This window comes from Corvus brachyrhynchos, unplaced genomic scaffold (assembly GCF_000691975.1).
Source record: "Corvus brachyrhynchos isolate BGI_N302 unplaced genomic scaffold, ASM69197v1 scaffold219, whole genome shotgun sequence".
NCBI lineage: Eukaryota > Metazoa > Chordata > Aves > Passeriformes > Corvidae > Corvus > Corvus brachyrhynchos.
In genome coordinates, this window is record NW_008240034.1 from 893,522 (window position 1) to 907,037 (window position 13,516).

Genomic DNA, 13,516 nt, shown 5'->3' on the forward strand with positions numbered 1-13,516 from the left:
TCAGCAGGGCTCTCCAGCTCTTTGTCTGAGGCCCAGCACAGAGCAGGTAGAGGGGACAGCTCCTTGTGCAAAATAAGTGAGGCTCCTACCTACCAAAGTGAAAAAAGGGAAGTTACAACATCAACCACATTTCTGTGCAGGGTGGACCCCACCCAAATCAGCTGCAAAGTGGCAGAGATAAAAGAAAGGCAGAGCACCTTTTAACTCAGGATCGAAGCAGAAGCTGCGCCCTGCTGTACCTGTGTTCTCACTCGACGGGCAGGAAGTCATGAAGATGTCCCCAGGCTGAGAGCAAAGAGCAATGAGTTCTTCCATCAGCAGGGAGCTGTCCAGGGAGCCCATCCACTGCTGGATGAGTGGATTGATCCCAGCCTGGATGGCAGCACAGACAAGTGGAAAATGCAAAGGAGGCTCCTGCTGCAGGAAGTCACGTACAAGCAAGAGTGGTTCTCACCAAAAGCTGAGGGCTCCATGCTCCACCTTCACACTTTCAGATGGGGTTTTGGCCTTTTCTATCAGCAGTGTGGAAATAAACTCACACTGATAAAGTCAGCAGATGTCCCTGAGATTGAAGGAGCGGAAATCAGCAGGAAGGCTGGGCTGTGAGTGCTCAGAGGGGAGCAGGGCTACACGTTCAGCATGAAGAACTCACTCCCAAGTGCTCTGGGCTGATGCCCACAAATCACCGGAATCCAAAGGGTCAGTGTGATCCTGGCACATCACTCCTGCTTTGCTCTTGCTTCAGGATGAGCCTCCAGTTAATGTGCCTGCTCGGGACAGAACTGGTGGAGTGTTCCTGAAAGTTCAGGGCATGGAGAAACTTGCCTTGTCAGGGGCCCTAAGTAGCTTCTCAAAGAGCTGGCAATGTGTGAGGAGTCTCAGAGGTTCCTGGCAGGAGTGAGATCTGTGGAGAGGATGGGACTGGTAGCAGGCAAACCCTTTTGATGGAAGGAGGGCTCGAGGCAGATGAGCTGCTGGGACAGCTTGACCCACTCACCCCTGGTGTGCAGGTCCTCTGGACCAGCAAAACACCGAAGGGTCTTCCTAGTGCCCCGTGCACAAACATACCCAAGGCATGAGTCCCCAGCTCATGACTGGGGGCAAATGGGGGTCTCCTTGCCTGAGCTCCCACACGAGGGAGAGTTCCTGCTCTGTCTCATCCCCATTGCTCTCTGCACAGCCACAGGCTGAGCTGTATCCTGGCACTTCTCCTTTGCTGCCGTCTCAGTTCAGATGTTCTTTCCTTGAAGTGAAGTGAGGCAGGGGAGGGACACCCCCTCCTGCAACGTCTCTCATCTCTTCCCTTCAGATCAGAGCCACAATCTGCCTGAAACTGCCTGGTGGCTCTGAGTGCTGGGCTTGGAAGGGCCAGGGGAGGCATGGGGGGCAACTGAAGCACCGTGGACCTGCTCCAGTTCCATGGCTAAAGCTGGTATTGATGGATGCTGAGATGAGGCACCTCAGCAGAGAAGCCCTGGAACCCTCCAGAGGTCAACAGGAAGGCCAAAATACCTCGTCCCCAGAGTGAGGAGTTTGTCTGCAGCTAAAGGGACGCCAGAGAGGAGCAGGAGTGCAGCAGCATCCTGGAGCTTAGCTCCCTGTGCCCATGGCCAGTGGCCTGCCCAGTCCCTCCTACCCTGGGGCTGCTGCTCCCAGGAGGGTGTCCAGCCACAGATTGTTGGGGGCCACAAGCAGCTGCAGGGGAAAGACAGCAAGTCACAAACACAAGATAAAATATCAATGATTCCTGTTGAGGTTTTCCTGCTGCGCTGCTGCACAGTCCTGATAAAAGCTCGTATTTTCAGACATTATGATTAAAAAACACGGGTGAAGCTCTATGGAGAGCTCTATGCCAGGCAGCCCCCAGGCTGGCTCATGGACATCAGGCATCCCCACCTCTGTCCCACATCCCTCCCTCCCCACCCACCCATCCTGCCCCCTCTTCGTGACCCCAGCACAGCCCAAGGCATCCACTTGCCCGCAGGTGTTTTTCTGCTCCAGGAAGGGTGGAGCAGGGCTGGTTTAAAAATGACTGATCACTCCCAGCAGTTGGGTGGTTGCACTTCCCTGCTTTGGTTTCTTCTGCTGCAGAGTGGCGCTTTGCACATCCCAGTCCCCGAGCTGGCAGAATGCTTCTGGCCCCAGAGGAGCCAAGAAGAACCAGCAAGGCCCCTCTGATCTGGGCTGACACCAAACCCTGCAGATCTGACTCTTCACAGTGCTCAAAAACTGTCCCAGGCACAGTTGTTGTGCCTGGGTGCCCATTCACTGAAACTGGGTGGTGGTGATGGTGGATGTCTGTAGGAAAAGAGTCTCCACAGTGCATCTTTTGAAGGAAAACAAGAACGTGAAAGAGAAAGTTTCAGGATTGTCTCCTCCAGACCACATTCATGACCTTAAATGGCAAAGCTTTTTTGGCTTTTTTTTTTTAATGGCTTTTTTTTTTAGTGGCTTTTTTTTTTTTTTAGAAACTCGCATTTCCTCCAGGCAAAAACATTAAACAGAAACTGTGGTAGAAACGTTAAATCACACCTCAAAACTACCACAGGACACCTCTCTCTTGCTGTCAGCCCCCCCCGAGGCTCTGTGGCTGTGGTGTCCCCAGCTCTCTCTGCCCTGGCCTTTCTGTCCCGTGCTATCGCCCATCAATCACAGCCACAGGCGCGTGGGCACTGAGCAGGCCAGGCCAGCGATGCCCTGATTAGCACAATCAGCCCCTGCACATGGTTTCCTTGTTGCTGGGCACAGCTGCCTCCAGGTTATAAAACCAGCTCCTGGCCACAGGGAAACTCAGGACTTCCACACATCTGGGGAGGAGCGTCCAGCTGCGGCAGAGATGTGCCAGCCACGGCCGCTGCCAGCCCTGCTGCTCCTGCTCTGCTGCCCATGGGCCAGTGCCAGTAAGTCAGGGCATTGTTGGGAGTGAGGTGGCTCTTTTGGGCTCCCATCTCAGCAGCCCCTGGCTCATCCTGTGCTGGGGTGTCTTGCAGGTGCTCTGCGGGGTCAGATTGTGGGTGGCCACGAGGCGCAGCCCCACTCCCACCCGTACATGGCGTACCTGAAGATACAAGGGGAAGGGGTCTGTGGGGGCTTCCTGGTGGCCCCTGACTGGGTGATGTCAGCTGCACACTGCATGGGGTGAGTACTTGGTACAGGGGTTTATCCCTTTCTTTCTCCCCTAGCCTGTGAGCTCCTTCCCTGGAGCAATTTTGGAGCAGGTTCCTCCTGTGCTGGGCAGCTCACCCCACCTGTCTGCCAAAATGAGGGAAGTGGGTGACACCAAGCCTAATTCCCCTTTCTCCCCTCTACTGCCACGGCCAGGAATATCACAGTCATCCTGGGGGCTCACAACATCCACAAACCTGAAAAAACCCAGCAGGTTCGGGGAGTCCTCAAGTACCACGAGCACCCTGAATACAACCCCAGCACGATGTACAACGACATCATGCTGCTCCAGGCAAGGAGTTCTGCCGGGGCAGAGGGTGGGCTGGGGCCGTGGGGCTGGCAGGGACGGGGCAGGGCTCATCCTGGCCATTAGCTCCTTCTGCCCAAAGAGGCTGGCAGGACTGGGAGGGACTTGGGAAGGAGCCACGGGCAGGGTTTGGAGCCTCATGTGGCTTTCACAGCAGCTCCCCAGAGGTTGCAGCGCCTGCTGGACCCCCTCTACCTCTGCACAGAAAATGTCCTGCTCACAGCCTTCTCCAAACCCCCTCCTTTCCCCCAGCTAACCTCAAAGGCCACTCTCAATGACTACGTCCAGACAGTCCCACTGCCCAAGACCGGCAGCGACCTCCCCACGGGCACCAAGTGCATGATCGCCGGCTGGGGTCGGATCGATGAGGACAGGGCCACCAACAAGCTCTTTGAGACCAGAGTCTCCATCTACAGCCGCAGGAAATGCATCCTCTTCTACCCACACCTCGACTCTGGCATGGTCTGTGCTGGCAGCTTCCACGAGCTGAAGGATTCCAGCCAGGTACAGGGAGGGCTCACGGAGCTCTCTGGGAGCAGGAGCTGCTGCTGGTGCAGGCACAGCCGGGTCCCAGGGCAGGTGACAGGCATCTGACCACAGTTGCCACATGGACTGGCTCTCTGGATGCCCCAACAGCACCCACAGTCCCTGCACAGCAGCAGGGGTAGAGCCCCAGCTCAGCAGCTCGGGGCAGCCCCTTCAGCTGGGTGGGATGTGGGGCAAGAATGGAGCCACAAGGCAGGGAGGGATCAGGGAGAAACCTATTCCCACAGGGAAGAGGCCTCTAAAATCAGTCTCATCTCTCCCCAGGGAGATTCTGGTGGGCCCCTGGTATGCAATAAAGTGGCGCAAGGCATTGTTTCCTTTGGCTATGACTCCCCACCCGGGGTCTACACCCGCATCTCCAACTACCTGCCCTGGATCAAAAAAGTCATGAAGAAGTAGCAGCAGTGGCAGCACTTGCTCCAGCTCTGGTGTGGCCCTGGAGAATGCAATAGCTTCCTTCCTGTCCCTGCTGAAGGCTCAACTGCCTCCTCTCTCCTTGGGAACCCGAGTGACTTGATCAGTGCACTTGAGAGTCCCCTTCACTCCGTTCTGAGGCTGCTGCCTGTCCCATTCCCTGCCTGTCTCAGGACTGTGTTAAATCACCCTGGCAGAAGCAGGGATAGGCCCAGATGGCACAAAAAGAGGCTGTGCCACAACAGACCCCACTTCCTTCAGAGATAACCCTGTTCCTGCTTGAACCTTGCTGCACTTAAAGCACCCTCAGTAAACTCAAAGCTGCATCTCCCAGCATGTGTCGTCTTTCTTGGGGCCTTGCCTCAGAGCACAGGAGGGAGGGTCTGGCTGCTGCATGTGAGAGGCTGTTGGGACAGCAGCAATCACAGCTCTGCATCCTGAATCACTGGCAGGCTCTGAAACAAGAGCCATGGTTGCCCTTCCTCGAGTCACAGGGATGATCAGTGTGCTGCGAGGAGAAAAACTGCCCAGCTAGAAACGTTCTGGGAAAAGCAATGGGCACACACTCCATTCACCAACTTCACACTGGCACCTTCCTGGGAGCCCAGGCAGCAAGGATGTGGTGCATCAGCAGTGACCGCGGCTCCAAAGCTGTCGTTCTGTGCAGAGTAAAGGCTGTTTCCTCTGCACAGGGCTCGTGCCTGGCGGGTGTTGCACCCTAGGATGCAGTGCATGGTCACAGGGCACACCAGGCTTATCTTCCCAGCTGTCTTAGCTGCAAGAGGCTTCACTGGGTGGAGGGAGCTGGACTTTTTGTGGACTGTGCCCTTGGGCGTAGGCAGGTGGCTGTTAAGATGCCAGGGACAGGGCTTTAGATTCCCAGAGAGGGGGCACACCCAAAGTCCCAGCTGTTACACATCAGGCTGTTACACATCAGGCTGCCTGTTCCAGGCTTTGCCATTTGCCAGTAGCCACAGTCCTTCATCCTCCGTTTCTGCACCGTGTCCTGGGCAGAGACACTGAAAGGATTGAACTGAAAGGGTTGATAAAGGACCTGGGTTCACGAAAGTTCCTGACCCCAAGCCATTTCCTCCTTTCCTCCCATGATAACTACAGGGGGAGAGCCCAGCTGGGTCCCTGGAGAAGGCAAGGACAAGTCCTAGCTGGGGGCTGGCTGGAAGCTGCTTGGCACATCCTTGTCCCCCAGAGCCAGTGGTAGCCCAAACCTCTCCCCTCAGCTGGATGATGCCCAAGGACAAATTCTCCCCACAAAGGATGCTCGAGTGCTGTTTTCAGACAGCTCCTGCATTGGAGTCTGAGCCTCCTTCCATGGCCAGGCTGCCCTCTGAGCCCTCATCTTCATCCCAACTTGTTTCTGGTGGCATCTCCTGTGTATGGAGAGAGACAGAGTTCCTTGGAGGAACAGATGATGCGCTGGCAAAGGAGTGCGGAGCTCCCCAGCAGGGGATGACGGATGTCTGTGATGTCAGAAGGAGTCGGTTTGCGGTGGGAAAAACCTGTGGGGGATTCTAAACGTACGAAAACTGTCTGCAGTTCAAGGGAAGGGGGTGCTTGCCCTGCTGTCATGGCCTTTTCCACTGGTCACCTCCATCAGAGGGAGGAGGTTTCCACAGTCCAGCCTGGATTTCTGTTTGTAAATCCTCCACGGGGACTTGCCTGGGATGAAGGGAAAATGCGTCACCTCTTCCTTCAGCACCCAGGCTGCCCTGGGGAGACTGAGAAGGGTCCATGTTTGGGCTTCTGCTCACAGCTGCTATCAGCTCGGAAATCTGCAAGTGAACAGGCTGCAGCTGCTTATCTGTGCATTATGAATCTTTGTCACGTCAGGGTTTTCCTAGAAGCTCCAGCTGCTGCAGGCTTTGCACGAGAATGGCAACTTGTAGCTAAAAAATGGGGTTTACCCAGTGGCCCTGGAGGCAGAGAGGAAAGCAGATTTACTGGCAGCGAGGGCAGCAAGGAGGTGTCAGCCCCATTTCGTCACAGCTAAACCGTGAATGTTCAAAGTTTGCTCTTACCATAAAATCCTGGAATGGTTTGGGTTGGAAGGGCCCTTAGATCATCCCATTCCACCCCCTGCCATGGGCAGGGACACCTTCCACTGTCCCAGGCTGCTCCAAGACCCGTCCAGCCTGGCCTTGGACACTTCCATGGGTCCAGGGGCAGCCACAGCTGCTCTGGGCACCCTGTGCCAGGGCCTCCCCACCCTCACAGGGAAGGATTTCTTCCCAATATCATCAGCGCCATGTTATGAACACATTCACAGCCATTTTGCTCCATTAGCCAAGACTGCAGCTGCTGAGGGAGAGCAGGAGGGCCCTCACCTGCCACTGCAGGATCTTTGGAACTGATGCATCAGGTGCAAGAAACCTTGTTCATGTAGGGCTCGTGATAAGAATCAAGAGGGTTTGCACACGCTCGACAAAGAGGAGAAGCTGCACGGGAAGACCTCACTGGAAGTCAAAGAGATGAGGGTGGGTGCATTTCCCACAGCTTCCAGAACAAAGGCAGTGTTCTAAAATTGGCTCTGGGTTTAGAACGACGTCAGATCCCTCAGATCAGACCCATGATGAAGGTGGGTTGATGCCCAAGGCCAAGACTGACTGAATTCCCCTCTCACATTGCTGAGACATGCAACTTGTAGAGAGATTCTTCAGATGAGTCTGACTTCTGTGGTTTCCTGGAGTCTGGTGTCAGGCTATAAAACCTTGCTGGGAGCAGGAAGAGACCCCAGATGCAGCCCCACCTCTAAGGGATCCACTGAAGCCCAGAAGGCCATGATGGAGCACCTGCAGACACTCCTGCTCCCCCTCCTGCTGGTGATGTGCCCCCCAGTCAGCACCAGTAAGTAGAGCGCGCTGGAGGCGAGGAGAGGGTTGGGGAAGGATGAACCTCAGCCCTGCTCCCTCTGATCCAAACCCCTCATCCTCTGCCCCATCCATTGCAGGTTATCCCTGGAGCTGGAGGGAGAGAGGAGGAGAAGCCAAGCCACCCTCCAGGACACACCCCACACCCTACATGGCCTATGTGCAGGGGAAGGACAGCCACTTCTGCGGAGGCTTCCTCGTGGCCCCCGGCTGGGTGATGACGGCGGCTCAGTGCCTTGTGTAAGTCTTTGCTGGGCCCACACAGCACCTGCAGAGAGGTGTCTGCTCCACCACGGCTTGGGAAACATCTCCTGCATGGAGGTCTCACAGCTGAAGTCCCCTCAGCCATCACCAGGCTCTTTCCCGGGCACGACTGGGGGACAGCACTGAGCCCCATCTCCCTCCCCAGCCCACCCTCAGATATTTACCCTGGTTTTTTTTCTCCCCTCCGTGACTCATTTTCTTTTCCCAGATGTCAACAGTGAGAGGTCAGAGTGGCTTCTGTCCTTGTTGGCACTGTCCTGCTGTCAGGCTTCGCCCTTTCTACCACCAACTTGTTTGCTAGCAGAATTACTTCCTACGAGCCAGCTGCTTGCCCAGCCCTTTTCCATCCCTCCAGCTGGGGTATAGATGGGCAGGTGGACTTTTCCAGATGTCCACAGCTCTGGGTGTAGCTCCCACACACCTCAGGGCTGACAGCTCTGCCCTGGTGCCAGTGACAGGCTCAGGGCCAGTCCCCACACCTGGGTAGCAAAAGGGAGGACCAGCAGAACCCAGGAGCTTGGATGCCCAAGACTCACCTGGGAGCTTGGGAGGGACTCCTGCATGTACCCAAAGTCCTTTCCAATTTTCCTGAGGCAGCATCTTCTGCAGGTGATGTGGAGGGCAGAGAAGGGTCCTGATTTAGAAATCCCTGGACTTCCATGGGCCTGTGAAGCCCAGAACAACAGAGCAGCAACATTGGACCAAATGTGCCCAGCTCGAGATCTGGAGATAAAGGAGCCCTTGCAGAGCTTTGGTCCGTCAGATGGGAGCTTGCTCTGCCTCTTGGCTTGGCAGATTCACTGGCAGAGCTCCTTGCTCCCATCATTCTTCTTAAAAAGTGCATATATAATATAGTTTGTGTCTAGGGAATCACACTTTATCTGTGTGACTGGACTCTCCTGGCCATGCCCCTGGGAGATGAGCCTCAGTGTTCCCAGGCAAGACAGGGACAAGCTGGTGACACCCACTGTGCTTGATTTCACCAGCCACAAACCTCTGACTGTCATCCTGGGAGCCCACACACTCCAAAGGAGAGAGGAAAGCTGGCAAACCTTCGAGGTCAAGGAGTATCACTGCCACCCAGATTTTACAAGTCCTAAGAAGGGAAATGACATCCTCTTGCTGAAGGTAACCTGCCTGGAGCACCTGCATGGCCCTGATGAGCCAAGCCACAACCCTGGAGCGGAAGGGGAAGGTGCCTGTACAGGCCAGGCACTCATCTCTGTGTTTTCTGTCCCCTTGCCCAGCTGAATGGCAATGCCACCAGCAACAGCCACGTCAGGCCCATTTCCTTTGAGAAATCCAAAGTTCGTGGTGGGACCGAGTGCAGCGTGGCCGGCTGGGGCTACAGGACACCTGCTGTCTCCTTACGTGAGGCCACTGTCACCATCATCAAACAAAGGGACTGCCTCAGCCACTACCCAGGACTCGCTGACAACTTGATTTGTGGCCGCAGCAAATCCGCTGGGGTACCTGAGAAGGTCAGTCTGTGATTAGGGAGGAGGAGGGTAGGTTTTGGCCAGGGGGCAAAGCACAAGGGACAAGAGGATCCTTGGTTTCCCATGGCAGAGGACCTGGGAGTCTGCAGCAGCACAAGGGGACAACAGCTTGGCCAGAGGGGTTCACCCTGAATCTCATTGTTGGTCTGAGCGTGCTTTGGATCTGAAGCCAGCAGAAGGGCAGAAATGAAGCTGGGTCCCAAACAAAGCTGTCACCAGTCCCTTGTGGAGCCAGAGTTATCCCCATCCACTGCGAGCCCAGGCTTCTGCTGGGGAAACTCTGTCCTGATGTTTGCAGCCTCCCTGTTCTTTGCAAAAGCTCTCCTTCCCTGGGGTCCTCAGCATAACCCAGCACTGATCCCTCTTCTCCTTTTCACAGGGTGATGCCGGGGATCCGCTGGTCTGCAACAACAAAGCCTACGGCATCTTCTCCTACAGGCACAACAACTGGCCTGGGTTCTACACTCACATCACTCCTTACCTTTCCTGGGTCAACAGTGTCATGAAGTCAGCATGACCCTGCTCCCCCTGCAGCTGCTGCCCTGGAGAACTCACCCTCCAGAGCCCCGTCCTCACCAACTTTCTTTTCCTTTCTCCCTGGGAAACATCTTCCACTGGTCCTTGTGGATGTGGCAAGAACCTCTCTGTGGCCAAGCCGAACTCTGTCCATGGTGGGGCTGGCACAGAGATTGTTCCTTGACTGCATTTATCCCCTGTGCAAACTGGGGAGTGCCTGCACTCCTTCACTGCTGCCCTGATTTAGCCCTTTGTGGCTACAGCTCCAGAGAGGAAGCAGCAGGACAGCCCCGACAGAGGTGCCAGTAGCTGTGGGGATGTCTGTAACCCTCAGGGGAAGGCTGCACAACGAGATCAGAGGGATCCAAAGAGCAGCCTCCTCCCTGTCATTTGGGACACCAGATGTCTGGGTGTCTTTTGCCCAAGCCCTGGGCTACAGGGCTGCCCAAGCTCCAAGGAGGACACTTCCAGTTCCTGCTCCACTACTGCTGTCCCCTACCTCTGAAACCTGCTGCCTCCTTTCTCCCCTCTTCTGTAGCTCCAGTGTTCTAAGAACACATAAAAACAATAAATCTCATCTGCATTTGAAAGGCTTTTTCCTGCTGCAATTTTGATTTCTCTGGCTCCAGTCCTGAACAGCTCAGGAGAAAGTTACAGCTCAAACAGCTGAATCCCAAGCTGGAGGTTTCTACCCCAACCAATGGACTCCATTTTCTGTCCCATCTAAACCTCCAGAATAGATATCCAGTCTGGATTTCAGGGCAGAAGCTCTCCTCCCTCCCTCCAGGGCCCTCTAAGCTGGTACTTTGGGGGATTTCCTCCTTCCATCACATCCTCTCCCCCATGGGCCCCTCTCAGTTTTACCCCATCCCACCTCTGGCTGCCATTCCACACAAAACCAGCATCTTCTCCCCAGTGCACCTCTGTCACACACAGGTGTTCATCGAGGCACACGGAGCCATCTTTTTAGTGAAGCTGGCAGCAAAGAGAAAAACCACACAGTCCCACCACGGCCTGACATCCAGCAAATCTTTTATTCCTACATCTCACGGTTTAGGACAAGAAAATAAATCCCTGCCTCTTCTACAATAGGGCTTAAAAATATTGCAACCTGAGGAAATTAATCTGGAGATTTGGCAAGAGACCCAGCAAGAGGAGCACAAACACTTCCGTCAGATGTTTAGGATTTCGTTGACAAAAACACACTCCTGGGGAGTGTTTGCCTTTCCTTGCGCTCACCTCTGCCCAAAGGTGACTTGTCAGAGGCCATTCCAACATCTGTGGCAGCACTGGACACGAAACACAAGGCCAAAGATGTGAAGACTCCAAATATTTTCCAAACCTTATAATTCAAAATGTCTAAAAGTCCCCAGGTCACTCACCTGACTTAGAAAAGCTGCAGCTGAGCAGAGTTACCAGTGGTTTTCGCTGTGGGTGATGTTGCAGGAGCAAAGCACCTCTAGCACATTTCTGCTGAGTTTTCCATGCCCAGAGTGCCCTCTTTGGGTTGGCAACAGGGTGTGTTCTTCGAGGTTCTGTCTCTAAACAACTTCTGAACTAATCCAAAAAAACTTCCCTCTTGCAGTTTGGAAGCAAATTCGTGGCTGAGCTCAGGAAAGGCACCTCTTTCCCCCAGGGTTCTTTACATCATTTAACCTGTTCTGAATTAGGGGTTGCAAAGCTGACATTGAGCAGAGACTTCTTTTCTATCGAGGCTGCCAAATCCTTCCCAGAAGAATTTCCCAGTTCTCATCCTGCATCTTCTGTGCAAAGAGCCTGTCACCTTTTGGAGAGCTGGAGGCTGAAGGCCTGAGTCACTGGGAGGGAGGATGGGAACTGGCAGAGCAGGAGAGACCTGTCTTTGGGGAGTTCCATAAAACCACCATTTATTTCCATGGCCAGGAGCTACAGATACTCACCTGAGATGAAGGGAGGAGCAGCTCTAGGAGCAGTGCACAGGAGTGGCCAGGGACAAATAACAGCACTTGGCCAGGAGTGTAGAACAGCCCTGGGCAGCAGCTGAGGTCCCTGAGGAGCCACATCCTCACCCAGCTCAGCCGCTGGGGTTACCCAGAAGCTTCACACAGCCCAAGTGTGAAGTCTTTGTCACACAGTCCAGCATGGGAGCCACAAAAACTCTTCAAAAGCCATGAGTTGTCCACCCACGATGGTGGAGATGTTACAAAAATTGCTTGTGGAGGCTTAACTTCCTGATCAGGCTGCATGGCAGGAGATAAAGCAGCTCGAGGACAATTATACCAAACTGGTATCACTGGGAGAGCACACAGGAAACAGCTTGGGTTAGAACAAGCCCTCGCTGAGCCCAGGGCTCAAGAAGCTCTTGACAGAAACATTCCAGCAACAGCAGCTGCCATTCCAAAGACCAAGCTGGTCCCGTGCTCCTGAGCTGCACATCAACCTCAGAGTCCTGTGTGGGGTCAGGATAACACGGGGGAGAATCCTGAAGTGAGAGGAGGGAGGCTTTATATTCCTGCTTTATAAATTCCACATGAGGTTTTACTCCTACACTGCACAGATACTTCCCTCTCTTTCCCAAGAGGGCAAAGGGAATGCTCAAAGGAAAGAGCTTCCTCCTGCTAGGAGGATGATGGTTGGCCAAGGACAAGGCAAATCCCAAACTCTCTCTTCTCTGCCCTTTTCTTCCACATGGGATTTTTTTAACATGAAAAATATGAAAATTGATTTCCTTCATGTCTGGTCCACCCATGTGCACAATCCCAGGGACCTGCTTTGGTATCAGCAGGGACGTCCAGTGACCAGGTTTAAAGTGATTTGCAGCACTGCCACAACCCCAGTCCCTGGGCCAGCTCACCTTATCAGGACACTCCCCTGGCCCACAGCCCGGCTCTGGCAGCCCTCTTTTGCCGAGTCCCTCCCTCTGGAGCAGGCTGCAGGCCAAAGGAATTATCCAGGCAGTGGCAGGTGGCTTCAGGACACAGCCTCCCGTGTTCCAAAGACTGCTCCTTGCAGGATGGGCACGGGAGGATCAGAGGAGCCGAGGGCCTCTTGCCCCAGCTGCAGGGCTGGAGGTGAGGAGGAGCTCTCAGTCCTGCTGGGAACACTTTATCCTTGGGAAAGCAGCAACTGTGAGCCTGCTGCATGGGCTGTTCCCTCAGCTGCTGCCAGCTGCCTCCTTCCCTGGGCTGCTCCAGCAGGGACCCAACCTCCTGCTCCTCCACTGCCACACTCCAGGGACAGCCCCACACACACCTGGAGGCTGCAAAAGGCCAGAACAGGAGACCCTCACAGCCAGCTGGAAATACTGGGCGTTAAAGGCTTCACCTTTTTCCTTGAAGAACCTCAACTTGTTGCTTTGCCTTATTTAAACAGAGCATATTTGGCTCTTTGCAAAGAACAGCACAACACGTGACTCACACAGAGCTGAGGACACGAACAGGGAGCACTGACATTGCTCCCCAGCTGGTGAGGGGACAGAGCCACTGAGAAAAGCAACAAAAACTCACCCATAACTAGAAAACAGCGACAATTTAAGTCCTTGCCAGTGCTCCAGCCACCAGACCACTGTTCCCTTCCTGGTGGGAGCAAACACAGTATTTCAGGCTGCCCGGGAGCTGCAGCTTCACCTGTGCTAAGTGACCTTGAAGGGAGCAGAACATCCTCAGCTGCAGCTTCCTGAAAACACAGGAAACCTTTACATAGAGGAAGTTGGCCATCTCTACCCACTCCCAGCTGATTTAATGCAACATTCCTGGAGAATGAGCCCAGAGAAAAGGAATTAAGTTCTATGAACTCCATCTCAGGAAATCGCTTTGTGGAAGTTTTCAGAGTCATCCATTCCTGGACTCCTTAAGGGATAATTTTAAGCCATGTTTCAGATTTCAGTCCACGTTTCTAACACACAAGACTGGAAGCAATTCTGGTTCCACCAACATTCCTGC

General features: G+C 54.4%; 2 protein-coding genes across 2 annotated transcripts; both read left to right on the top strand.

Moving 5' to 3' along the window:
- Nucleotides 1–2,744: 2,744 nt before the first annotated feature.
- Nucleotides 2,745–4,765, top strand: LOC103622121 (mast cell protease 1A). The gene is made up of 5 exons (XM_008641021.2): nt 2,745–2,900; nt 2,991–3,138; nt 3,322–3,457; nt 3,725–3,976; nt 4,283–4,765. The coding sequence occupies exons 1-5, from the start codon at nt 2,837–2,839 to the stop codon at nt 4,415–4,417; spliced, it is 735 nt and encodes a 244-aa protein (XP_008639243.1). The 5' UTR covers nt 2,745–2,836; the 3' UTR covers nt 4,418–4,765.
- Nucleotides 4,766–7,107: 2,342 nt separating this feature from the next.
- LOC103622122 (granzyme E) lies at nt 7,108–10,120 on the top strand. The gene is made up of 5 exons (XM_008641022.2): nt 7,108–7,294; nt 7,398–7,557; nt 8,568–8,709; nt 8,829–9,062; nt 9,460–10,120. Exons 1-5 carry the CDS (start codon nt 7,108–7,110, stop codon nt 9,595–9,597), a joined length of 861 nt encoding a protein of 286 aa, XP_008639244.2. The 3' UTR covers nt 9,598–10,120.
- Nucleotides 10,121–13,516: the final 3,396 nt, after the last annotated feature.

Excerpts from the sequence above, each read along its gene's own strand:
- LOC103622121 (XM_008641021.2), top strand. The coding sequence starts at position 2,837 with ATGTGCCAGCCACGGCCGCTGCCAGCCCTGCTGCTCCTGCTCTGCTGC. Across the intron at positions 3,139-3,321 it reads TCAGCTGCACACTGCATGGG|GAATATCACAGTCATCCTGG; the intron begins GTGAGTACTTGG and ends TGCCACGGCCAG. Across the intron at positions 3,977-4,282 it reads AGCTGAAGGATTCCAGCCAG|GGAGATTCTGGTGGGCCCCT; the intron begins GTACAGGGAGGG and ends ATCTCTCCCCAG.
- LOC103622122 (XM_008641022.2), top strand. The coding sequence starts at position 7,108 with ATGAGTCTGACTTCTGTGGTTTCCTGGAGTCTGGTGTCAGGCTATAAA. Across the intron at positions 7,295-7,397 it reads GTGCCCCCCAGTCAGCACCA|GTTATCCCTGGAGCTGGAGG; the intron begins GTAAGTAGAGCG and ends CATCCATTGCAG. Across the intron at positions 8,710-8,828 it reads ATGACATCCTCTTGCTGAAG|CTGAATGGCAATGCCACCAG; the intron begins GTAACCTGCCTG and ends CCCCTTGCCCAG.